This window comes from Canis lupus, chromosome 9 (genome assembly GCF_003254725.2).
Source record: "Canis lupus dingo isolate Sandy chromosome 9, ASM325472v2, whole genome shotgun sequence".
Lineage (NCBI taxonomy): Eukaryota > Metazoa > Chordata > Mammalia > Carnivora > Canidae > Canis > Canis lupus.
Genome location: NC_064251.1, coordinates 59,889,564 through 59,915,171, shown reverse-complemented (window position 1 = coordinate 59,915,171; position 25,608 = coordinate 59,889,564). Strand labels below are relative to the sequence as shown.

Here is a 25,608-nt window from a genome sequence, read left to right as displayed (position 1 = left end):
CTGCCTAAAGGGTCTGAAGCTCCTCAGCACAGTGAGATCCCAGCCTCCTCCAGCTCCAATCTCCAAGGATTGCCCCGAGCAAATGAGATTAAAACCCAGACTTTGGAGAGAGTTAGATCTGGGTTCAGACGCAGGGCTTGCCATCTCCTAGAGCCAGGGCCTTGGTGGGTCACTTATCTGTGCTTTGGTTTCTCCTTCCGTAAAATGGGGTCGTTGCAGACGTCATGGCAGGGATGAGCCGAGGTGCTGCATTAACCCCTTGCACAGCAAAGTGCTGGATATATATCTTCCTTTTCAGAGTGGGTGGGATGAGGCATGGCCTTCTGGACTTCACTGGGTCCCTGAGCCAAAGGCTTTTCCGCACAGAAACCAATTGTTTCGTTGCTCTTTTTTTTTAATCGAGATTTTATTTATTTGAGAGAGAGTGCACACGTGTGTGAGTGTGTGTGTGGGGGCTGTGTGCAGAGCGAGAGGGAGAAGCAGGCTCCCCGCTGAGCAGGGAGCCCGATGGTGGGGGCTTGATCCGAGGACCCCAGGATCATGACCTGAACCAAAGGCAGACACCTAACCAACTGAACCCCCCAGGCGCCCCTTCATTGCTCTTTTAACGGCAAGATGAGATGTTTACAGCTCCTACATTTTAATTTTTTTCTTCCAAAATTGAGTTTTATTATCTGAGCAGTTGGAAATGAAAGGTGACTAGGAATCTTCTCAATTTTATTTTATTTTATTTTATTTTTTTAAGATTTTATTTATTTATTCATGAGAGACACAGAGGCAGAGACACAGGCAGAGGGAGAAGCAGGCTCCATGCAGAGAGCCCGACGTGGGACTCGATCCCGGGACTCCAGGATCATGCCCTGGGCTGAAGGCGGCGCTAAACCGCTGTGCCACCTGGGCTGCCCGCTTCTCAATTTTAAAAAGGCTCTGGGCGGCCCTGCAGTAGGAGGGGAGGTCTGTTTGAAATGGCTTAGTGATTTCTGCCCAAGCTGGGACTGTGGAAACCCTGCACATGAAGGCACACGCTGCTTGCTTGGGGCTTCAGGTGCCTGGGAGGAACCACCGACCCCCTACCCCAACCAGTCAGTTAATGCAGCCAGCTCCCCCCACCCCCACCCCCGCCAGGCCCTGGGCAAGACACTGCTGGTTTAGAGATGACTGCAGAGATATGCTCCTGCTTGAAAGGCCAGCAGAGGAGGAAGAGAGGGTGACCAAGGAAGCAGTTGCTGCCCAAACTGTGGACTTCAGGAAGAACCCTGCTGTGGGGACAGCAGCGGATGGAGAAGAGGGGCCTGGGTACTGCCTGCCTGCCCCTGCACGCCCACTCTTTGGGGTCTGTTTCTTCTTTATGGATGGAAGGGTCTTGAGTCCCCCAGGCGGGACTTGACCAAGACCTCACAGGAGTGTTTAGCTTGAGCAGGATCCAGGATCTGTTCCTGAAGTGTGGGTGCTATATTGCCTGTGACAATCCTAGGACCCACGAGGGGGTGTGCAGTTGGGAAGGGGAGGCCCCTCTGTTCGGGGGCCTGGGGTGTGGTGGAAGAGTCGGGAAATGCAGGAGGGCAGGCCCGTGCCAGCAGGGCAGAACTTGGAATGCGTCGTGCAGCCGTGTAGGCCTTGTCCTGGAGAGCGTTGGCTGGGGAGCGGCAGATGGGGATTTGTGTGTTCAGGATGGTGGGGCACCGTCCTCTTATAAGCTGGCGGTTGGGTTATCAGGCAGGAGATCTGAGTTCCGCAGGCCCACCCTGTGAAGATGGGGCTGGTCATGATCCTACTGGTCCTGAAGCTGAGGAATCAGAATAGCATGTGTGGCTTTGGGGGTGGGGAGTGAGAAGACAGAGGACCAGTCAGGAAACCAGACACTGTCTGTGGCTCATCCCCTGTGGCTCCCAGGCCCCCGTGACTCTGGCCTGAGATCTGGCTGCTTCCTGTCAAATGATGAATGGGTAAAGTCTGCTTATCCCAAGATGAGAAGAGAAGTGGGGCCAGGGTGTGGGCAAGGGCACAGCAGCCAGAGCCAAACCTCTGGGCCAGAATTCATTCACTCACTCACTCACTCACTCACTCACTCACTCACTCACTCATTCATTCATTTTCATTCACTCTTCCAAGGCAGTATGGACTAGGGGAGTCAGACAGACTTGGTTTCAAGTGTCATTTCTGCCTGTTGCCTGCTGTGCGACTTTGGGCCTGTCACTTAACCAGTCTGAACTTTCATATCCTCTTCTACACAATGTGGATTATAGCAGCCCCCACCTAGGGTGGCCATAAAGGGAACAAGGTATATACAAGGCCTGGGGTGTACCTGGTGCATATGCAGAGTGCATGCTCCGTCAGTGGCAGGCTGTCACCACGTCCTCCCCACCAGCCAGGCTGTGTGGGTAGGACATTCCTTCTGGTCCCACTCCCAGTCCTGGTCCTGGGACATGGAGTCAGTGGAGTTTCTTTAGGTGTTCACAGCCTTGCTGGTCTGGGACACAGGTTTAAATGGCAGCGTTCTCTGTGATATATGGACCCTGGCAAGTCATGTTTCTCCTCAGAGCCTGTGTCCTCCTCTGCAAAATGGGAGTGACGGTGCCTCCTGGGCTTCTTGGGAGATACTCAGATCACTTAGCTCAGGGGAGATGCTTGATGTGGATGTTGTCTGAGGCTGAAACTGGCACAGCCTTGACCCCACCAGCAGCCAGACCCCATGTCCCTGCTGCGCCTCAGATCTCCCATGTGGGAAGGGGTCTGAAGGGGCATGTTGGGCATTGCTGCCTGTGACACCTCTCGTCTCTGGGCTGGCTGAAGGCTTCCAGCAGCAGGCATCTATCCCAGGCTTCTGCTACCAGGGGCCTGCTGGACAAACGGAAATAGTCCCTGGTGCCCACGCCAGTATTGGCTTACTTATTCAGGGTGGGGGAAGAGAACTGTGAATGGAAGGTGTAAAGTCACTGAGCTAGTTTCCTGCTTTGGGAAAACAACTCAGAAAGCTGTTCACTCCACTGGAAGGGGCCTTCCTCAGGGAAACTGGTATGGGATGCAGCATCCAGTGGAGGCAGGGCAGGGAGACACCTTCCTCCATTGACAGGCCAAGAACGTGGCTAGGCTCAAAGCCTTGTGGCCATCAGGAGAACTTACATGCAGACGTCTAGAAAAGGACAGGCAGGACATGCTGTTTCCACCTCAGGGTTTGGGAACAAAATGAGACATAAATAAACACAGTATATGAATGTACCACCATGAGACCCCCAACATACAGATTTTCACATGCATAGACCGCCCCCCCCCAAAACCACCCCAAGCCAGGTCTTTGCCCTGAACCTTCCTGGGGTTTCAAGACTTGAGTCATCTTTCTTTTTCTTTCTTTTTTTAAAAATCTTACTTATTTTTTTAAATTTTTATTTATTTATGATAGTCACATACAGAGAGAGAGAGAGAGGCAGAGACACAGGCAGAGGGAGAAGCAGCCTCCATGCACCGGGAGCCCGACGTGGGATTTGATCCTGGGTCTCCAGGATCGCGCCCTGGGCCAAAGGCAGGCGCCAAACCGCTGCGCCACCCAGGGATCCCTAAAAATCTTACTTATTAAGGATAGAGAGCAAGCCAGCATGAGGGGCAGAGGGAGAGGGAGAAGCAGACTCCTTGCTGAGCAAGGAGCCTGATTCAGGGCTCGATCCCAGGACCCTGGGAACATGACCTGAGCCAAAGGCAGATACTTAACCAACTGAGCCACCCAGACATCCCTGGAGTCATATTTCATGGGGAGGGTAAGGGCCTCATGGACTGTTAGCTTCTACAAGGTGTGTCATTTGGCAGTAGGGAAAGGAGGACACGATTCCTCTAGATAAAGTTTCCAGAAATTGCGAGGCAAGGGCCAGGTGACAGTCTTGGTCAGAAAGGCCACTGCAGAAACCTCATTGCCCAGCCCAGCCCAGGAACTGGTCCCTTCCAGGGAGTGCTTGGATAAAACCCAAGCCCCGAATTAGTAAGAGCTTTATCTGATGGCCAAGCTGGGCAGGGTGGGGGGTAGTATCAGGGGGCTTTGCAAAGGTAGCCATAGTCCACATAAGCGATGACGGGGTCTGTTTCAGACCTGTCCCAAAGAGGACATGCAGGAGGCAGACAGAGCATGATCTGGGGACCAATAGCCCCAGCGGTGTCGCTTACCAGCTGTATGACCCTGGGCAAGGCCCCACCCTTCTCTGAGCACCAGTTCTCGTGTCTGCCACATGGAGAGGATCACTTCTCTGTTGCCCAGTGAGGGTTAGTGCTAATGACAGAGTCTCAGAGGACCGACCCATGTGTCAGGCTCTGCTGTAAGGAGTTTACATCTGTAAACACATTCGGTCCTCTCAGTGACCCTAAGAGGAATATCTTACTATTAGCCCCACTTTCGAGATAAGGAAACCGAGTCATTAGATGGTTTAATGAAGTCAGGCCAGGATTTGAACCTAGGCAGCTGGGCTCCCCAGCAGGCCTTGCTTAACCCTTAGGCAAATCCTGAGCTCATCCTTGGGCACCTGGTAGACACTCACTTTGGGAACCTGGACTGGGAGCTGCACTCTGCATCTGCAGAGCCCTTGCTCTGTGCAGAAGAAAGGCCTTCAGTGTGGCCTGTGGCTGGATCTCACATTCCATGCATGTTTGGCCTCTGACCTGGGCTTGGCAGGCTGGGCCTCATTGTTCTGCAACTTGGCAGGACCTGCCAGGGACAGGCAGCTAGCTAGCTCCCTGTGTCACCCGGAGATGCCTACATGTGCTGAAGGGCTTTCCCATCACTCTGCATCTGTCAGTCTCAGTCTCTCCCTTGGTCTTTCTGCATCTACACTCTCTAGAAAGCCGTTTGGGGCAGGAATCTCCAGTAAAGGGGTGAGGTTTCCACCTAGGTAGAGACAAACAGAATGTAAAGTCTCTGAAATGCAGCACTCCTAGAGAACAGCAGTGGCTGTTCCCAGGAGGGGCTTTGGAGTCACTGAGAGCAAATCCCCTGTGCAGCTTATCAGCCATGTGACCATGAGCTTCCCATCTATAAAATGGGTCTACCGACAGCCCTAGGATGCATGGGAAAGATCTGGCTCACTGGAAAGGTACAGAGAACCTGCATTGCCTTCCTCCCAACCATCCCCCCTTCCACGTCCCTCCCCGCCCCATTCCACCCCTTCTCTCTTCCCCTTCCTTCCTCCTGCCTCCACCTCCCCACCCTTCCCCTCCCTGTATCCTTCCCCTTTGTAGTGTCCCTCTCTGACACTTGGGAGGGTGTGACTTGCAGAATCCTCCTTGGCTTCTTTCCTAGAACAAAGGCCCCTCTTCCTCACTGGGGAGGAGGACAGGGCACAGCCCTTCTTCCATTAGGTTCTAGATAGAGCAGCTCTTAGGAACAGTAATTTACCAAAGCTCCAGGGGGTTGGCAGAAAAGGTACCATGGACAGCAGAGCTGTATCACCCTGTGCCGTCCCAAAGGGCACAGACTCTGGGGGCTCCTATCCATGGGGCCCTTGTGGTGGGAAACGGCCCCTTGTGGCCCTCCAGCCTTGGGATCACCCCTGCCCACTCAGCACAGGCCCTGTTTCTGGGGAGAGGGGCTTGTTCAGTGGAGAGTTGATGTAGGAAGTTCTCAACCTTGTATATAAGGAAGGAAGATGATGAATTTGCCACTAGTAGCCTATGAGGAGTGCAGGGTAGTCATTTGGGGCAAAGATGCCACCGTGGGTTTGAGTCCTGGCTCCACTGCCATGGATCTGGGCAAATCTCTTAACCTCCTTGTGCCTTAGTTTTCTCTTCTGTAAACTGGGATAATAGTAGACTCTGTCCCCTGAGAGATAGGATCTGTGAAATGAGATGAAGGGTATAGAGCAAGGCCTAGCATAATAAAGGCACACAACTTTTGACATCATTATTATTACTGTTGTTTCTGATGAGGCCAGGGACCCCTTGGCAGTGCTCTGGGAGCCTTGTGAGAGGCCTGGGGTGGGCTCCTGAGTGTGTAGTCTGTGCCTCTGGGTGCACATTGGGAAGGTGCCATTAATATGACACAGGGCAAGAGGGATAACCTTGGCCGACACCTGCTAAGCCTCCGCCCAGTGTGACTTGCCCAGGCTCCCAGCTGGTGAGTGACAAGGCCAAGAGGCAAACCCAGGCCCACTGGCCCTGAAAGGCTGGGGTGAGCTTAGATGAGGGGAGGGAAATCCAGAGACACACATGCCATGGTCAGCCATCCATGTGATGTCTGTCGGCAGGTGAGCCGGTACCTGTGTGGGTCTGGCCTCTAGGCCGTTTTGGCACCTTCAGAGATAAAGACAGACCTTCTTGCTGAAGACAGTTCTCCTCCAGCCTTTCCCTGGGAGTCTTCCTAAGGGCAGAGGATGGTGAACATGTCACCTCCAGGGGTCTGGGGGTACAGCCCGAAGCAGCTGCAGAGCCTGCAGGAGTCTCCGGTTTTATCTTAAAATGCATGCGCATTTTACATTCTATTCCCTCCGAATCTGGTTTATTGCTGCACACACGTCCCCCCTGAGTAACAGAGCTGCCTCGGGAAGCCGCTCGTGTCGGTCTATCCTGGGGCTTTTCCTCCTGGTCCTCACTGTGTCACCCTGGGGTTGTGCTCTCCATTGTGGAAGCTGGGGCACAAGCTGAGGGGGCCATGGTTCCATATGCATTCCAGGAAGCCTCAGTGGCCCACGTGGAGGAGGGCTCAGTGAGCAGGGCATAGGCACTGGGAGACCCAGGGGCCCAGGTGGGAGGTGAGTCCCGCACCAGGACAGAGTCAGGGGCATGGCGGGCGAGAGAGGCCTCAGACACAACCCCACCGTGCCCTCCACCTGCCACCGATTCAAGATGAGAAAAAGAGCCCTATAACATAAAATGCCACGTTTGTGGGTCCATGTGGGCTCAATCTTGGCAGCTTCACACACAGGACAGCATGGGCCACACTTGGCAGGACACAGCCCTCGCCCTGCACACGCTCCCTGTTGTGGAGGGCTTCCCTGCCAGCCTGAGTTGGGAGCCATCTGCTCCATGGGGCCTCGCTTTCAGCTGTCTACCTGGCGTGCTGGAGAGTGGCATTACCCTGAAGCAGCTGATGAAAGGTGTGTGAGGGAGGAGCTGGGCCTGTCCTAAGGGCACAGAGAAAGAATGGGCGCTGGACCCCAGCAGGCCCGCATGCAGGTTCTAGAAAGGCTTGGGGTCCCTTTGAGGGCAGACCTAGGGAGGCAGAGCTGGAGACTCAAACTCTGGGGTCATTTAGGGTTTGGTGGACATCCTCTGATCAAAAGGTATCACAGATATCCCCGAGCCTGGGAGGGCTGAATGCCACCCACTGTAGCTGGAAAAACCTACAGTGGAGAGGAAGGAAGAGATTCCTTTCCCAGTGCCCAGACACCCCTGTGTTAATGGGGGGGGGGGGGGGACAATGGTGTCTACTTGGGAGGTGTGTGCCATGGAGCTGGCCGAGCCCCTGGACCAGGGTTAGGCTTTCAGTTTGGCTGGTGGGTGTAGATGATCAGCTTAAAGAATGAAAGAAACAGAGTCTGTCTAGGGAGAAAGTGATGTCTTAGGTTGGTTCTCCAGAAGCAGACCCTGGGAGTGAGGAAACTGTAAAGGAGTGGGGGAGGCAGACAAGCAGGGATGTGATCTCAGACCAGACCCACTGGCTCCACCCAGGGCTCTGGAGTGTGAGTCACACCCCCAGAGTGTCCTGACCCAAGGCAAGGGCACTTTCATACTGGGCCTGTTGGTCATTGATTAAGGGTTGCCCAAGGAGCCACCAATTCCTAGGGACTCTGGCTTTCTGGAGCGTATAGACAGAGCTGCTCCAGTAGCCTGGGCCAGTCCTTAGGGGCTCTATTTGGGATGTGTTGAGTCTGTGGGACCTCCGAGGTGGGGTCTGCTGGAAGTAGCAGCAGCCAGCTTCAGGGGCCCTCACCACTTGCCTACACTACGACAGGTCCCTCCTGGGCATCAGTCCCTTTCATTCTGTGCAGCCAGGTGGGAGCCCAGGTCTGGCCCTGAACATAGAAGGTGCTGCAGAAGTGTTTGTGGGCTTTTCCCTTGCATCCAGGAGGATCATGGTGGCCAGTTGCCAGCTCTCACCTCTGGCTGTGCAGCGATTCTGTGTGCCTCAGCCTTGGTACCAGAGGCAGTCTTCTGCTAGGGAGGCTGGCAGAGGCTGCCGGTGACACAAGGGGTGGCAGTGGTTCTGGGAATGATTCCTAGATGACATTTAGCTCTGGCCTAGGCACAGAGTGGATGCTTAATCAGGGATGGCTGCCATGGTTACCATGGCAACTGGTGACCAACATCCCTGACTCTCCTAGGGGCCTCTGATGCAGCAGCCCAAACCCTAAATGGGACTGCTCACTTGTACAGAGGGCTCTGCGCCTGCCTGGAGGTCTACGCCACACTGAGGGGGACCTATGGCCTTGGCCTTCCCTGCGTTTGGTGCACCAGGGCCCAGCAAGGATGGAGGTGTTGGGTCCTTCCTGCAGCTGCTGCATGCAGTCTCCTGACTACCCAGACAATCTGGGTTTTTGTGGGGGTGATAATGGGTACAGGGCTTTGTAATTCCCCCAGGAAGCACAGAGAACAATAATGTGGAAAGAACAAGGATTTGGAGCCCAGCACCTCCAAATCTGGGTTGAATCTGGCACCTCCTTTGCTGGTTGGGGGAGTGGGGGGCCATCATGAGATTTCTCCTTGGGCAGAGCTTGTCTCCCCCTCATCCAATGGGGATAATCCTAGCAACCACTCAGGCAGGGTTCCAGAGGGAAAGTGTGTCATGTGGGGTATCGAGTCCTAGCCCCCTGCTTCTGACTGGGTGGCTGCTCTGCACCTCAGCTGTAAGATGGGATAAATGGAAGTACCTCCTCCATCCCAGTGCCGTCAGGAGGAAAATGTGAACAGGCATGTGTATAAGAAAACCCTCGTTTTCTTTTGCAGCCCGTGCCCTTGTGAGGCTGGCATGCAGGATGGCCGGCCAGCCCAGCCACATGCCCCATGGAGGGAGCCCGAACAACCTCTGCCACACCCCAGGGCTGGCACACCCCCCTGACCCACAGGTGAGCCCTTTGCCTTTTTCTGCAGAGCACTGGGGATTCAGCAGGGACCGCAGGGACCACAGGGCCCTGAGGCTACTTCCTCCCAGCCCCTGGAGGAATCTCTCGGGCAGCCACTAGCTGGAGTCTCTTCTTGAATGCTTCCGAGGGTGGGAGTGGAGCTCACTACCAACCTGGTCAGCCCTTACGTCACCAGCAGCACTCAGAGAAGCCTTCTCTGTGCCAGACTCGGGCCCTAGTCTGCTCTTGGGATTTCCGTGTGAATGAAGAGCTTTATCTCAGCAGGGTCAGTGCTGGTTAGTAAGGCCAAGTGGTGGAGGCCTGAGGAATGGGGAGAGAGTGAGGGGCTCCGGGGGAGCAAGCAGCCTGTGCATGTGGTCAGAAAGTGCTTCCTTACTCTCAGCTTGAAGTCAGCTTCCCTTTTTGGTTTTAGCTGAGTCCTGGGCCTCTTTAGCCACTTTATCTAGAACCAGCAGGGCCTCAGGACACTTACCTGCTTCACTCTATGCAGATCCTCGGTGAGCTGGGTAGCCTCCTGCCGCTTTTCTGAATATGGCTTCTGGGGATCCCAGCTGCTTGTATATGCCCTGCCTTTGCACCCACTGTCCCCTGGGCTTGGAGTGCTCTCCCCGATGCCCCCTCCAGGCCTCAGTCCAAATGCTGCTGCTTTTAGGGAGCCTTCTCATTCCACCCCACTTCCTCCCCCATGCCGCACAGGCCCTGGGTTATGGCCATGGTGTCCCACTGGGGCACCGGTTCTGGAATCTGCCTCCAGTCCTAAACAGAAGAACTTCTGGGGTGAGGCTTCACTGGTCACATCATCCCAGGCCGGGCCCACAGGAGCCCCTCGATGCCTGCTGAATTAATGAACTTCAGATACCTGTAGTACACCCCTACAGGGCTATGCAGGAGACAGACCCAGGTCTGCTCTTAGAAAGCATATAGCCTCATGGGAGAGAAAGATAGGAAACAGGGCAGAATAACATTGGGGGCCCATGGAGCTCCAAAAGGCACATGATCTCAACTAGATGACCAGAGAGGCCTCCTTGAGGAACTGGTTTGCAGAGGCCTGGAAGGGGCAGGCTGGTCAAACCAGCCAGGGCCAGGTGCTACAGGGTCTGTGGGCAGCCTGATATGATGAAAAATAATGTGCAGGGTTGTTGTTTTTTTTTCCCCAAAGCTATGAGACCTAAATCAGGGGGAGACTCAGAGACAGCTACCTTCTTAAGCCCTGGAAGGCTTGTCGCAGCCTCTGACTGCCTAGTTCCTGTTGGAGGACTTCGGGTAGTCTGCTGTTTGATCTGCTTGGCCAGGATTGCCGTGCAGTTGTACAGATACACACTGCACAAAGGTGCCGGCCAAGGAGACAGATCAGTGTGAAATCCTTCTACACCTGAGTTCTCATCAAGCCATGCTCACTGCTGTGGAGCTCCACCAGTCCAAGAGAAGGGGCACGTTTATGGATTCATGCAGCAGTGAGACATGTAAACTGTAGATATGGCATCTACTAGGGTGTGTGTGCGTGTGCACGCACGTGAGAGAACACACATACAGTGTCCAGGGGCATCTATGCTGCGTGTACTCTCTCCAGTCTGATTACCGGATGGGACATGGGCCCATTTCCCAGATGGAATTTGGGAAGGCAGATCCCAGAAAGCCCAAAGGCCCATGGACACTGCTGGTGCAGAGTCCACCAGGACATCTCACTGATGGCTGGGGGCAGTGAGGCCTCCTTGGGTAATGTAGCAATTTGTCATATTAAGTCATTCACTAACAATTGAGTCTCCCTTGATTAATCTCCCAGAATTAGCCAGTTGCATTTTGAGTAATTAGGGTTAATTACAGCCTCATTTGGCAGAGGAGAGATCCCGTAATTATTTCACAAACAACGTGAGGTGGCTGCGGCAGCAGTGGCGGTGGCAGTGGCGTCCGGGCGTCTGGTTGCACATGTTGGAGTGGGTAATGACACAGTTAAGTGGAATTAGACACAATTACTCGTCGTTGGGCAGCGGCTGTCGGCGAAGGGGCCCTCAGTCCTGCCAGCATCTGGCTGGATTTGCAGAAACGGGATGCGCAGCCACGTTGACACTGCGCTGCTGCAGGTCCGGGCGGGAATGAGGTTGGTTGGGTGCTTCCTCTCTCCTCCATTCATGAAGCACTGGTATTAAAATGCCATCTAGGGAGACATCACGGCCCAAATCTTGCCTGTTTCAAGATACAGAAACACCTCAAATTGACAGCAGAAGCATTTTCCTTTATGGCAGGAAGCCCTGCTGTTTCCTTGAAATCATCCCTAGAAGAAGGAGTCAGGGCCCATGATGGCAAGAATACTGTGCTCTGGACCAGGCAGGGCTCAATTCCCAACTCCATCCTTCACCAGCCAGGCAACGTTGGGTAAATGAGCTGAGCCTCGGTTTTCTCATCTGTAAAATGGGGCCATGAAGACTAACGAGATGGAATCCCTTCAACCCCCACTATAGCATCTGACATTATGAATGTTAAGGAAATGTGTGTCACTGATTTTATCCTTCTATTTTATTTTATTATTATTTATTTTTTTAAAGATTTTGCTTATTTATTCATGAGAGACACAGACACAGGCAAAGGGAGAAGCAGGCTTCCCACAGGGAGCCCAGTGTGGGACTCGATCCCAGGACCCCGGAATCACAACCTGAGCCCAAGGCAGATGCTCAACCACTGAGCCACCCAGGTGCTCTCATCCTTCTATTTTAACATCCATTTTAGTTTTCATGGCTCAGGAGCCCAGAGCTGAAATGCCCACAGTATAGAAAGAACAACTTAGCAAACACTCAGACTGGTTTTGTTAACTTTTTACACCCAAGGCTAGCAGTTTGTCATTTCAAGGAGCTTTCTAGCTGTGAGAGTTGTCCGCTTATTAAAATACATTTGCTCATGTATTTTAATTTAATTCCAGTGAAATCACATGTGGAATTATTGAGGTTTTAAATGAATGAATGAATGCATGCATGCAATTGAGAGAAAGAGCTCTAATGCCTCATGCTTTATGATTTTACCAATTTGCTGCAGAGCATTTTCATCAGGAGTGAAACATAGCTGATCCACTAAAAACCACGTGAATTTCCAAGAAGGAGAAAGGTGCTCTTGTCTGAGAAAGCCCTGGTTAATGTATCTTCCATCTGGAAAGTCTTTGCAAAACTGCCAGGGCGTGCCAAGTTCAGTTATATTGGGCCCTATTCAGAGAAAGAGGAATGTGCCTTACTTTTCTGGGGATGGGGATGGCTGCCCCTGGATCTGAATCACACAGGCCAAAATCTTTATGAAAATCTTCTCAAAGCAATGTTGGTAGTTAGGTAAGATTTAATGACCAAATATTAGCAGCTATTAAAATTCAAGAAGTGTTTGCTGAAGTGTTGTAAGTTCAGCAAGTGCTTGTCTCGTTTCTGCCTTTGGTCTGCCGACGAGCCCCACACAGAAGTTAGGTACAGACAGTGTGAGAAGTGGAAAGCCCCATGGAGGGACAGGCGGATGCTGAGGCAGCCCAGAGGGTGGGGTGGGACAAGGAAAGCTCTAGAGAGATGACAGGTGGGCTGGTAACCATCAGGAGTTTGGGACAGGCGAGGAGAGGAGAATGTCCCAGGAAGAAGAGGAAGGAGACAGGCCTGAAGGTGCAGGTCCAATGAGGTTAGGCAAGTGTTTAAATACCAGTGCTTGGTGGGTGGTTGAGTGTCTGCCTTCAGCTCAGGTTGTGATCCCGGGGTCCTGGGATTGAGTCCCACATTAGGCTTCCCACAGGGAGCCTGCCTCTCCTGCTGCCTGTGTCTCTGTCTCTGTGTTGCTCATGAATAAATAAATAAAATCTTTAAAAAAAATACCACTGTTTGGTTGGGGGAATGGCTGGTGTTCCTGAAAGGCTGTATCATCTGAAATGGAGTCTATCGTGAATGAAGGGTGAGCCTATTAGTGGGTTTCAGGTGGACAAGGGAGCTTGGGTTTTAGAAAGATTGCTGGTTGCTGGTGCTCAAGGCACACTTAGGGTGAAAATAGGACGAGATGAGGAGGCCACTGCCGTCCCCCAGGTAAGATGATGCCATGGTCTTAAACGGCTGGACATGGGGAGAGAAGATTCTAGAGACTTCGGGGAGAAAACCGACTGGACTTGGTAACTGAAGGGATGAGGGAGAACAGAGTCCAGGATGTATCCAGACTTCCAGTGGGATGGCTCATTTTCTTTACGGCTTTCGCCTTTCAAGTCTTGGCTTGTAAGTCATTGGCACTGGTTCCAGATTCTCTTACATATGTTTAAGCTCAGCTTTCTCTGAGCTCAGTCAGTGGGAATTGTCCTAAGAGACCCACTGCACTGAGATGATTCTAGGCTTTGTTATCAGGTGACTGTCATGTTTGGGCATCTTGCTCACTACTCCCATGTGCTCCTGGCTCTTGGAGCCGTGTGTAGACTTCCAGGTTGGGACAATCATGGCACGGTGATACCTGGCACTTACCTCCACCTTCCTACCGGCTAGGAACTAGGTCTTACTCAGAATTCTATTTTGCAGGGGTGGAAACTGAGATAAATAACATGTATGCTTTGCTCTTGAGGAGCAGAGCCAGATGTCTCTCCATGTCCTGTGGCCCCACAGCACCGCTTGTTGTCGTGAGGTCTTTGAGAGGGAAGATGAGCTTTGGGATTGAAGTTAGCCAGATCATGCAGAGCTGAGTGGGGTCGGCCTTGGCAAGAGCCTGACAATATGGACTCTCTGTAAATCATGCCCTTCTTCCGTGGAACACAGATTTAAAACACATCACGATATACACATATTCTGAATCCATTAGAACTTCCCTATGCACAGTGTCAGATGGCTTTAAAGGTGAAATTCGTTTACAGGAAATGTCATTCTGATGAAGTATGCTTTTTAAAATCACAGAAACAGTTGCCTTAAAATTAATGATGCATTGCAAATATCAGGGAAAAAAGACCCATTCAGTGTAAAGATGATTAAAATTCAGGTCAGAAGTCTGACTTAGTCAGGCTAAATTTTTTAATGAGATTTCAGAAAATTAATTGGGCGAATGCATTTTTATTCTTTTAACATGTAATTTTATGCTCCTGTTTTTTAAAAAAGGATCTGTTGATGACTGAAGCTTATTGTGGTTCAAACATTTTAAACTCAAATTAGCACAGGGTGGGAGGTGTTTGTGGCCTAATTTGATCTGACTTGGAGAAGAGAGTCTGGGTTTCTCCGAGCTTGCCGGGGTGGGGGTGTTCTGGAGTGGTTCACCAGTACCACCCCACCCCCACCCCAAGTCCGGCCTTGGCCTGAGAAGGCTGGCAACATTTCTCGAGGGGCGTGAGATTGGGGATAGAGATGACCTGGGGACCTTGACCCTCTCCTTGGCTCCTGGTTCCCCTGAGCCTCATGTTGTCCAGGGAGTTGCTCCCAGAGGTTCCTCTCTGAGATAGTGTTCCCCCTGGGGCAGTGCGGACCCCCTCCCTCTGGCCTGCTGGGGCTGGCAGCAGAGTGCAATCAGCATCCCTGCCGCCTCCTCCCAGCCTTCCACCCATCTGCTCCTCCTCTGGTGGAGAACTCAGGGGCTCCCATCAGCATAGTCCCAGAAAGGCGAGATGAGTCAGTTGTCTAGCATGGTCCCTTGGCACACAGTCCTGGATGACCTGTGCAGGGGACAATGAATGTGCAGGGGGCAGTGAAGTCAGAAGGCTACAGGGGCATGCCCGCGTCACTGCTCTACTGCAGTCAGGTGATTATGGCTGAAGACCTCAGAGCCTCCGTTTCCTCATCTGTAAAATGGGGCCATGAAGACTAAGTGAGATGGGATACTTGAAACCCCCAGTGTGCATCTGACATCACGGGTATCATTGACCTCACTCTTAGATTTAAAAATTCATTTTAGTTTTCACAGCCAAAGAGCCCAGAGCTGAAGTTGACCTGCAGTGGGGTGAGGATTATGTGGGCAGTGGTCGCAATAGCTGTGGACTCCCTGCCTCGGCTTGTCCCCAGCCCCTTAGGAGGCAGTTGTGCCCCTGGTCTGTGCTCCGCAGACACCCTTAATGACGGCGACAGCCTAGGTAGCTCTTCCAATACTGAGTCTGGCGCTCTTCCAATATGAGGCTTCGTTCAGTAACTTACCACCACCTCCCAGCAGCCCTCGGAAGCAGGCATTGTTACTACCTTAGTTGTACACATGAGGACACTGAGGCCCAGAATGCTTGTCCATGGCCCCAGCCAGGAAGTGCCAGATCTGGGATCTGAACCCAGGCCTCTGTACCCCAGCATCAGTGTCTCAGCTGAGGGAACTGGAGTAGTGGTTCCCCCCTCCGCCAACCTGTGCCCCCAGGCTCATGCTGATTTTCCCCAGGAGCCTACATGGAGCTCGCCCTGGCCTCAAGCTTGCCAAGCAGCTCAGAGCTCCCAGGACCCTCGGCACCAATATCACCTCCTGGATTCTCAGAGAAATCCTGGGGCTGATATTGCTAAGGTCCCCCTGTCGTGAATGGACTCAGCTGCAGGGGCACGGGTGGAGCTGGCTGAGGGCTGACCCAGGAGGGGAGGAAGCCCTCCTTGGAGGTGGCAGCGGAGAGAGGCCTGGCCTTATAGGGCAAGAGCTCCCTTCACCTCTTCCCCTTCCATTCACAGCCCCAGAGTTAAGTGAGAGTCAGGGCTCTGCTGGCTCAGGCACAGTGCCCCGTGTTCTGCAGTGCTCCCAACCTGGACAGAGGGCACTCGGGGGACAGGACCCCATCCCAGCCCCTGTGAGGGTGGTGGTGTCCCCACCCCGCCCAGACCCAGATGGTGTATCTCCTTCACACGTGGTGCTGCTGCTGGAGGAACCTGCCCCGCCCCCTCCAAAGGAGCTCATTCCTCTAATTAGGTTGAATGGGTTGTGACAGGAATTGCAAATCCATGTCATTGCATATGCAGATGTGCAAGTGGAGTCTAGGGATGCCAGCTGGGATGTCACCCCCACCCATCCTCCAGGAGCTTCCTTAGGGCAGCGTGGCCTTTGGGAACACATCTCCGGGGTGGACAAGAGCGCGCTGGGGACTCCAGCCACTAGTGTTGGTTGAAAGCCCTGTGTTTGCATAGTGGAGACCCTAGGAGATCGCGTCCCCCAAACGTGTCACTGTCCCAGCGGGGAAACTGAGGCCCATGGGGGGGGGGGGCTGCCCATGTCAGCTCTCAGGACAGCTGGCTATAGATCGTCAGGGAGTTCAGGTCTCAGCTCCCCACTGACCAGCTGTGTGACTGTGCCTCGGTTCCCTTCTTTATGACATGGGATTAAAAAGTTCTGCTTTACAGGGTTGTTAGGTGAGTGTAGTCCCCAAATCTGTGGAAGCAGCCAGCAGAGTAACTGCTGCATGGTAGGTGCCTAACACACCATGGTGTGCCGTTAGCCTCATGGGCATGTGTGATCCCTCCAGGTGTGAGAAAGTTGCCTTTTTCTGAGGGTATGTGGTGTGATTTTGGCTGCACTCAGAAGTGACAGTGGTTGTGTCACAAAGTCCCACAGTGCACCAGGCTGCTTAGAGCATGTTCCTTTGTGTCATTTGACAAACATGCCCCGTGCTCTTGTTCTGGGCAAGTCAGAGCCTCAGCTCAGGGGATACGGAAAGGACTAAGACAGGAGCGCACTTTTGGAGAGGCCCATGTTTGGGGGGGCAGGGGCTCAGGTGACTGGAAGAAAGAAGCCAGCTGAAGCAGGAAGCATAGACCTGGCTAGCCATTGGGTCTCAAAGGAAAAGCAAAGGAAGAATCTGGGAGTTGTGAGGCCAACTCATGGTAGAGCTCAAGGGGCGGAGACTCCAGAGTCCCCAGGCCCTGGTTCAGATCTCTCCCATTACTCATTGTGAGGTCTGGAGCTGGTCACTGCCTCCATCCCCCACAGCCTGTTTCCTGAAATGGGGATAATGATGTTGTCAACTCACAGGATCATGGGAAGGAAGTGTTCTGCGTGGTGCCTGGTACACAGTAAGTGCTCAATAAATCCCCACTCTTCTTACATGGGTGCTTAGTAAATAGGTAGGTTAATTGCTGTTAGTAAAGAACTTCCTTGACAGACACTGGCACAGGGTGGATAAGATGACAGTCTTTCTCTTCCACCAGCCCTCCCTCCAGCTCAGCTCCCAGTAGGGAGAGTCTTCAAATCCCTCACCAGGGGAGGTAATTATGCCTCAAGACTTGAGAGTCAGGGTTGGCCCAACTGCTACCTTGCTGAGGGAACAGGCTGCGAGGCTCAGACTTCCATCACTCACTTCTAGCAGGAGGGTTTCCTTGGCACAGAGCTGGGTCTGGGCAGGTTCAAAAAGGCTGAGAGTGGGGGTGAGGAGGAGCTGCTTCGGGGTCCCCTCTCCTGCTCCACCCTGCTTGTCACTCATAAGGACCACTGAGCACCTCCTGTGTGGGGGGTGGGGAGAAGTTCAGCAATCTCACGTGATCCTTACAGCAGCCCTATGAGACAGGTATGCTTCTACACCCCTACTTTGCAGACAGGAAACTGAGGCAGAGTGGCTTGGGTAACTGCCCAAGATCACCAGCCAGGGACCCAGGAAATATGCATGAGGAAATATATATAAGGGTGCTTATCGCAACATTATTTATAGTGACAACAGATTGGAAACAAGCTTACTGTGGAGTTAGAGTCTGTGGTTATTTAAATCCCCTTCAGTTGAAAAGATCCATCCTTAAAAAAGCAAGTCTCAGAGTAATAGGTTTGCACAATTCTGGGCTTTTAAAAAGTACACCATCTCCGTATACGTGAAGATTTGTTCATTCAACAAATGTTTATTGAGTGCCTACAATATGCCAGGCACCATTTTACGAGGCACCCCTGCTAGTGGTTGGGAGTCAGACAAGGTAACTGAGTGAAATACCGTATTAGGAATGCTGGGAGACAGAAACGAAGAAGGAAGAAGAGCTGGAGAGTGTGAAAGGGACATAAATGCTGAGGCTTCCAAGGGACATTCCGGGCAGAATGGCCAGTGAGAGCAAAAGAGGATGGTCAGTGTGGAAGGACAGAGTGACCAGAAGAAAGTAGCAGAGCAGCAGGATCGCAAAGGTGTGAGGAGTGTGGGCAGGCCAGTCACATGGCATCTTAAAGGCTTCCTCAGTGGTTGTCAAGTGGGGACTTAGAGTTACCCTACCAGGTGATTTTTTTTAAGATTTTGTTTGTTTATTCATGAGAATACACAGAGAGGAGAGGCAGCGACACAGGCAGAGGGAGAAGCAGGCTCCACGCAGGGAGCCCGACATGGGACTCGATCCCGGGTCTCCAGGATCAGGCCCTGGGCTGAAGGTGGTGCTAAACCGCTGCGCCACCCGGGCTGCCCCCTACCAGGTATTTTTAACATTATTGGCCTTACTGTGATGACGTGCGTTTTTCCTTATCTCTGCCTGTTTCACACTTTAAATTGAACCCATTCGTGTAGTAAAGAAAGAGAAGGAAAAAAATCAAAGTTGATTGAGAACAGATGTCCTGCATAGGATGGTAGTGACCCAGGCTCCCACCAGGGCTTCTTTGTCTAAAGGTTGGTATTCCAGTGAAGGAGAGTTCCAGAACACAGCCCAATAAAATACCTGATCTTCCACCCTCATGGGTGCTTCTGGACCGAGTCTGGAAGAGGCATTTTCACATCAGAAAATTCAGACTTACTCCTTCCTGTTTCAGTGGGGCTCTCAGTGTTTTCTTGCCCCACCCCCTACTTCCCAAAATGAACTCTGCAAATGTCTCCGTACCCCTTCTACATGTGAGACCCTGTTGTTGCACTACCACCTGGCCGGGGAGGGTCCCCTAGAGTGGCCAGTGGGGCCTGTAGCAGGAGGAGGGCCTGTTTTGCCAGGCTACTGTGGGGCAGACCAGAGCCATGGAATCCTCCCCCGCCCCACCTTTCTTGGCACCCCCTCTGCACCTTCCCCCCCAAGCACTTTGCACGTATGTTGTAGGGATGGTGAGGGGGTACCTGGCCACTGCTGCCTCACCTGGCAGCCTCATCCACAGGTAGATTTTACTGTTCAGTGGTGGGTTTCAGTGCTGACCCCTGGAGAGTCATCATGAAGTGTCTGGATTCCTCATGTCACTATAAAGGGATCTGTTTGCCTAAACAGTGGGGTCAGCATGGCAAGGCTGCAGATTTAAGCTCAGTTCTCTCATCTCTGAGATGGAAGTGGCCACCCCAGGAGGGGAAGTTGCCACATCTGACAGTGACTTGCAGGGTGAGGGTTGGGGCCTCCATGCGGGGGGCCGTGGAGCTGGTGAGACCCAGCAGGGCCTCCCTTGCTGTGTGACCTTGGTGGGTCACGTCCTTCACACCTTAATTGCATCTGCTTTGCTTGCTGGCTCCAGTGTGGGCACAGGGATTCAGGAGTGAGCAAGGTGGGCAAGGTCCCAGGGAGCCACTTTAATGGGAGCAGGAGGTAGAAACAAGCAAACTAATGGACAACCAGGTAATGAAGGGTGGTGGTAAGTGCCATGGTAGAAACCAGCGGCCCTGACTTCTTATGTGCAGAGTGGGGTTGTTGTGGTGGCAGGGGGTGAAGGAGCCTCTGATAGTGATGCCCGTGAAGTTGGCAGTCACGGTCCCTCCTTCACCTTGGAGCAGCGCTGCTGGGGTCGCTGGGTTTTGGAAGGGGCCCTGGCTGCTTAGGTCCTGGCCCCTCATTGCAACCTGGCTGGCCACTGATGCCCTCTGTCCCTCTCCTCCAGAGACACCCAAACACCTTGTCTTTTCGCTGCTCGCTGGCCGACTTCCAGATAGAGAAGAAGATAGGCCGAGGACAGTTCAGTGAGGTGTACAAGGCCACCTGCCTGCTGGATAGGAAGACCGTGGCTCTGAAGAAGGTGCAGGTGAGCTGACTCCCCCATGAGGTCAAAGCCACATCACAGGAGCTGGCTTCTGTGTCGAAACATTGTGGCCCTGGGCCAATTCTCTCCCCTTCCTTCTTTTCCCCTTCCTCTGAAGTCAGGACCCAGCTCACTGGGCCGTGGGAAGGATTAGGTGGGCTTCTGATGATGAGCGTTCATTGTGAGCCATAAAGGAAGAGGAGCATACATTGAAGACCACTGTATACCAGGTCGTGCCTTGAGCATGGTCCTGTGGGTCAGGGTAGTCACCCCACTTTTCAGATCAGGAAAGTTGCAGGGATGTGAGTATTTATCTCACCCGGCCCAGGAGCGAGCTGAGGAGGAGCTCAGGCTCAGACCCGCACTGACTCACCCTGGGTCCTGCACTTGCTGGTTGCCTCTGAGCGTGATGAGAGCCTTTTCTGGTCTCTGTGTTCCTCCTAAACAGAGGGAGGGGCTCAAGCAGGCGGCTTGTCAGCCTCAGAGTCCAGCTAGAAAGCATTTCCATGAGAGCCACTGGGCCCGGTTGAACAGTGCTTTGCTGCAGGAAGTGGCTTGAAATCCTCCAGCAGAGCTTCCCAAGACCTCTGTTTGCTTATTTGTCCTTTACGAATGAGATGAACAGCCTGGGCAGAGGAAGCCCAGGAGAGAGAAGCCCGTACCCACGGGTACGAGCCAGGCAGTGAACTGGTATGATGGTTTCTTTGGGCGTCTGCAAACTGTATGGGCAGCTGCCGCTCGCCAGAGGAGAGACGGACCCCTCTGCTAAAGAAAGGCCCATTTGTCTTCCAGGAAGGGGCTCACCTGGCTCTCTTTGTCCTGCTTTTTTGTGCCATGCAGGGTTTTGTGGTGGAGACCTTCTGTTTGCTGCCGTGAGTCAGGAGGGGCTCTGAACAGGCACTGAATGGGCCAGGGTGCCAGGGGGCACAGCACCAGGTGCTGTGCTTGCAACTTCTCATTCAGTCCATGTCACCACCTGTGAGGTCAGGCTGGGCTGTTGGCCCCGTTTCCAGAGGTGAAGACTGAGGCCCCAGAACATGTTTCCTGGCCTGCTGCTTACCAGCGGGTGACCTCAGTGAGTCACTAGACTTCTGGGTCTTCCTCTGCAAGTTGGCACCAGCAACTCCTGCCTCATGGGAGCTGCTGTGAGATTTCAGTGCAGAGTGATCGGCACTCAACTGGCATTGATGAGCACCTGTTGCGTTTTGGAGGTCCCTCGGCGAGGGGGTGGGAGGGCCAGGATGGACGTTCCCATCCTCGTGGCTCCCGGTGGGGGCTCTGGGAGCTAGGTTTTAACCACCCTTTCTCTTTTTCCTCTCATCCAAGATATTTGAGATGATGGACGCCAAAGCCAGGCAAGACTGCGTCAAGGAGATCGGCCTCCTGAAGGTGAGCACCCTGGGCTGAGCAGGAGCCCCTCACTTCCTCGAGGCAGCCTGGTCCCCAGACAGGACCACATAATGGCCATCACGGCCCATCGCCTGTTAGGTTCGGAAACAACAGCCTTTTGAAGGTGATGGCTCATTTTCTTTTCTCCTGGTTGCGTGGGCATGGACCCCACCCCACCTCTTCCCAGCCCTCATGGCACCCCCAGACTGTCCTTGCCCCACATTGATTCTACTTATGGATGGTAGTGCCTGGCACCAAATCACTGCCACCCGGGAGATGCTCCCAACTGGGCTGTCTCAGCAGGGCCGGCCTGGGCTGCTGGAGAGGGCCCATAGCCAGGTGTGGGGCGTAGGGTTCCTGGTGCTGGAGGGACCCAGGTTGTCATCCTGTTGGGCTCTTCCCAGATCTCCCAAAAGACGAGGCAGGATGTGTAACTGGAGATGGCTTGTACAAAGGACAGATGTGCCCGGCACGTCTGGGGTCGGGGATGGTGGCATCTTGAGGTGTTTCCTTTTCCCTCCCTGCTGGCTTCCTCATTGGTCTCCCCAGAGTCAGAGACGACAGAACTTTCTAGACTAGACTTGGCCCCAGCCTAGGGCTGCTCTCTCCTGGAGATTACTCCCTATCCCCAGGCTTAGGACATACCTGGGGTCTCAGAGGTGATGGAGGAGGAGGAATGGTACAGGCTTTAGAGGCCCAGGAGCCTGAGTTCAAATCCTGATCTTTATTTATAAGCTGTGTGGCCTTAAGCACTTAGCCTCCTGAAGCCTCAGTTTGCCCATCTGCTCAGTGGTGAGCAGTGGTGCCCTCATGGGATGTGGGCAGTTGGAGAAATATAAATAAAACGGTATCTGAAGAGGGTTCAGCACAGTAGAGCACCCAGGAGGCGCTCACTTGGTGTTCACCCTTTCCATGAGACAGAGGGCTAGCTCCGCAGCTTCCGGTACAGTGGGGCTGTTGGTGGCAATGACACGGAAATCCTACTGCGAGATTCCAGATAAGCGGTTTGCACTGCTGGGTCTGCCCTCAGCTCCCAGGCCCAGTCCCCACCCTCAGCGACTCCCAGGCAGTGGGGAGCAGGCCAGCAGCCCAGGGTGCCTGTTGGAGTGATGCTGGCCAACCCAGGGCCCAGGGAGTGCAGGAGAAGCCCTGCAGAGGCCAGGGTCCTGTCCCAGAACCCGGAAGGCTGACATGAGCCTGCTGCAGGATCCTGACAGTGTGGAATTGGGGAGGCCAGGGGGTGGTGGCCTCGGATGCCACACTCAGGAGGTGGGACTTGAATGTGGCCAAAAGCAGGGGAGATGTGGCCCAATGTGATTTGTGAGCACTTGCTGGGAGGGGACCCTGGCAATTTGGTCAGGGAGGCTTGTAGGGAGGTGTCAACCCCATATCATAGGTCAAAAAATTCCCTTCAAGTAACGTTTTAAAATTTGTACGTGATGGTCAACTTTGGGATCCAGGTGTAATCTCAGGACTCTGACCGATTACCCAGCCCTGAGCTGGGGACTGACTATCCCAGTCACCTGCTGTCTCTCTCCTCTTGTGGCCAAGAACATACCTATGCCCTTGCAATGAGTAGGGCACCGAGCCAGCTTGCTCTGGGTCACTGGGCTCCAGTGAGGTAGGCCAGGCTTGGTGGGACCAGCACCTGCTGGGGTGGGGGCTCTGTCCCTTCCTCGGGCTGCAGTGTGGCCAAGAGCTGTTGACCATGGCTTGGGAGGTGGGCACACCCCTCACTCACCAGCCACGTGGCTGTGGGCAAGCTCTTGAGCATGCAGGGCCTTAATTTCCTTGTCCAGAAAAGGGGGTAGTGATATCAGTACTGTCTGCGAGTGTTGAGGGAATTAGAAGTTGGGCTGGAAGGGCTCAGTGTAGCATCTGGCATGTGCTAAGTGCTCGGTCACATGCAGCCCTTGTCATCATGGTTGTAATGCCTCTTGCCTAGCGCCAGCCCTTTCCCACTCCCCAGCCTGCTCAGGGGAAGTCAACAGGACATGGGAGGGCAGGAGGTGATTCCTGCAAAACAAAGGGAAACACCATTCACAGGGGCCACTAGGTGACATCGCTCACATCATTCACAACAGGACTCGAACCCCAAATCTCCCAGTGCAGAGGCCACCAGAGATGGGGCAGGAAGGTGGGTCCTGTCAGAACACAGGCATAGATTCTACATTCACACAGCACAATTGTGAGCACTGCCGAGTGCTGGGCGCAAGGAAGTAGCCAGCAGGGAGGACAGATCCTAGACAGATTGTTGCATCAGGCCCCAGAGGGGCTGCAGGTGGGACAGAGCCCCTGACGGCAGAGATTCGAAGAGGGAACCTAAGCCCATTCCGTGACCTCTGCCTGCCTTCCCTCTGGCCATTGTCTGTCCCTCAGCAGCCGCCACCATTGCCAGGCCTGGACCGGGGCCTCAGGGACAGCCCCACCCTGTGGAGCTCCAGGCTGTGGGAGAGAGGGATGGGTGTGGATTGTGGGGACACAGGAGAGAGAGGGTGGCTGAGGCTGCTAGGAGGAGCTGCCCTGGAGATGGGTCCTGAGGTGTGACTTACCTGAACCCCATGAAGCCAAAGCAGCCACCCGTCTCCCACTCACAAAGCACGGAACGCAACCACTCACATCTTTGGAGCACTTCATATATTTTAGCCCGAGCATGTCCACTTTAAGACGCACCTGAGGGGCACCTGGGTGACTCAGTCAGTTAGGTTTCAGCTCAGATTGTGATCTCGGCGTCCTGAGATCGAGTCCCGAGTTGGGCTCTGTGCTCAATGAGGAGTCTGCTTGAGATTCTCTCTCCCTCTCCCTCTGCCCCTTCTAACTGTGTATGCACGTGTGCACAAGGTCTCACAGGTGTGCATGCTCGCTCTCTCTCTCTCTCTCTCTCAAAAAAAAAATCAATAAATCTTAAAAAAAAAAAAAAAAAAAAAAAGATACACCTGGGATCACCTGGCTGGGAAGGGGACTCTGTCTGGGTGGACAGCAACCCATGGGTACTGGACCAGGCTCTGGGCTTAGCTTGGTCCTAGAGTCAGCTCCCTCCCTCTCCAGGCCTCAGGATTTCCCCCAGCTGACCTCTGGTGTCCCTTTTGGCTCCATCTGTGCCATTGTGCCCTGACCATGTATTCAAGGGAGCCTTTACATCATGTCCTCTCCTCAGAGTTGCCCTAGGAGCAGGGAGAGAGGCCTCCCCCTTTTCTCCCCAGGAACCCGCACCTGGAGGGAATAGCCTCCTTGACTGAAACTTTAATTCCCACCCAAAGCCCCTTCCAGTTTTTCCAAGTCATTTGCAAAACTGTGATGCCCAGCCTGCTGATGACCCTGGTGGGTCTCTGGGAGCCCTGCCTGAGGCGGGTGTAAGGTTTCCCAGAGAAGTCATGAGATAAGGTCTGGGAGGGGGAGTGAAAGAGTGGGGGGGAGAGTGGCTCGTTTGTAACACCGACAACAACGCTGGCACTTCGTAACGTGCGTTTAAGGTTGGAAAGCGTTTTCAATTTTATGAAGTGCTGGCATTCCATTCATTCTGATATTTTGATGTAAATGAAAAATGTATCTGGAGTAAATTTGGATAAAATTTGGGATAAACTTTTTTATCTGAGATGTGATGTGTGCTGAGGTCAGCTGATGTGGTGGGCAGTGTTAGCTCCAGGAAGACCTCGAAACAAAACCTGGGCAACGTGATTTTTGACAAGGACGCCAAAACAATTCAGTAGGGGAGAGAAAGATTTTCAATCCCGGGTGCTGGGGAAACTGGACTGACAAATGGTCAAGAGTGAGCCTTGGCCCCTGTTCATTCATTTGAAGTGAATCATAGGCCTAAATGTAGAAGCTAAGACTATAATTATAATGTTTGCTGGGCAGCCCAGCAGGACAGCCCTTCATGACGGGCTGGTGCTGGCTGAGGGGTAGGCAGTAGTGGGTCCACCCACACCAGGGCCGGGCTTGGCCAGAGCAGGGGCCTGAGAACTCGGGCAGGTAGAGTGGAGCCAAGGGAAGGAAACACTTAGCCAATGACAGAGACCATCTGTGGCTCCTAGGGCTTTGGTTGAGGGGTGTCCACCACCCACAGCTGGCTTGAAAAAAGAATAAATAGGGGTTGGTGTAGCCATGTGATCTCTGCCAACGTCCCCCCTCATTTCAGAATCCAAAGACTGGCATAGGTCGGCACACAGCATCAACACCGTCCCAGTCACAGCAACTCCCAGGCCTTCTAGAATATGTGTGTTCAAACAGCCTCTGCATATCGGCTGACGGGCACCCGCGGACTTGGCCAACCAAACTCTGGCAGAGTACTTGGGTCCCCTCTGCTTTCCCAGACCCTGGAATCATTTTGGTGGAAAGAGTCCGTTTGAGT

At 53.4% G+C, this 25,608-nt stretch overlaps 1 protein-coding gene across 5 annotated transcripts in view; it reads left to right on the top strand.

Annotated features, from left to right (window-relative positions):
• The window catches only part of NEK6 (NIMA related kinase 6), an 83,318-nt gene that overhangs the window by 29,572 nt on the left and 28,138 nt on the right, over positions 1-25,608 (top strand). For all 5 annotated transcript variants that reach the window (XM_025475098.3, XM_025475097.3, XM_035720800.2 and 2 more), the window contains 3 exons: positions 8,920-9,038; positions 19,731-19,871; positions 21,195-21,257. In XM_025475098.3, coding sequence (XP_025330883.1) covers positions 8,949-9,038; positions 19,731-19,871; positions 21,195-21,257 — 294 coding nt within the window. In that variant the 5' untranslated portion in view covers positions 8,920-8,948. The remainder of the gene's footprint in view (positions 1-8,919; positions 9,039-19,730; positions 19,872-21,194; positions 21,258-25,608) is intronic.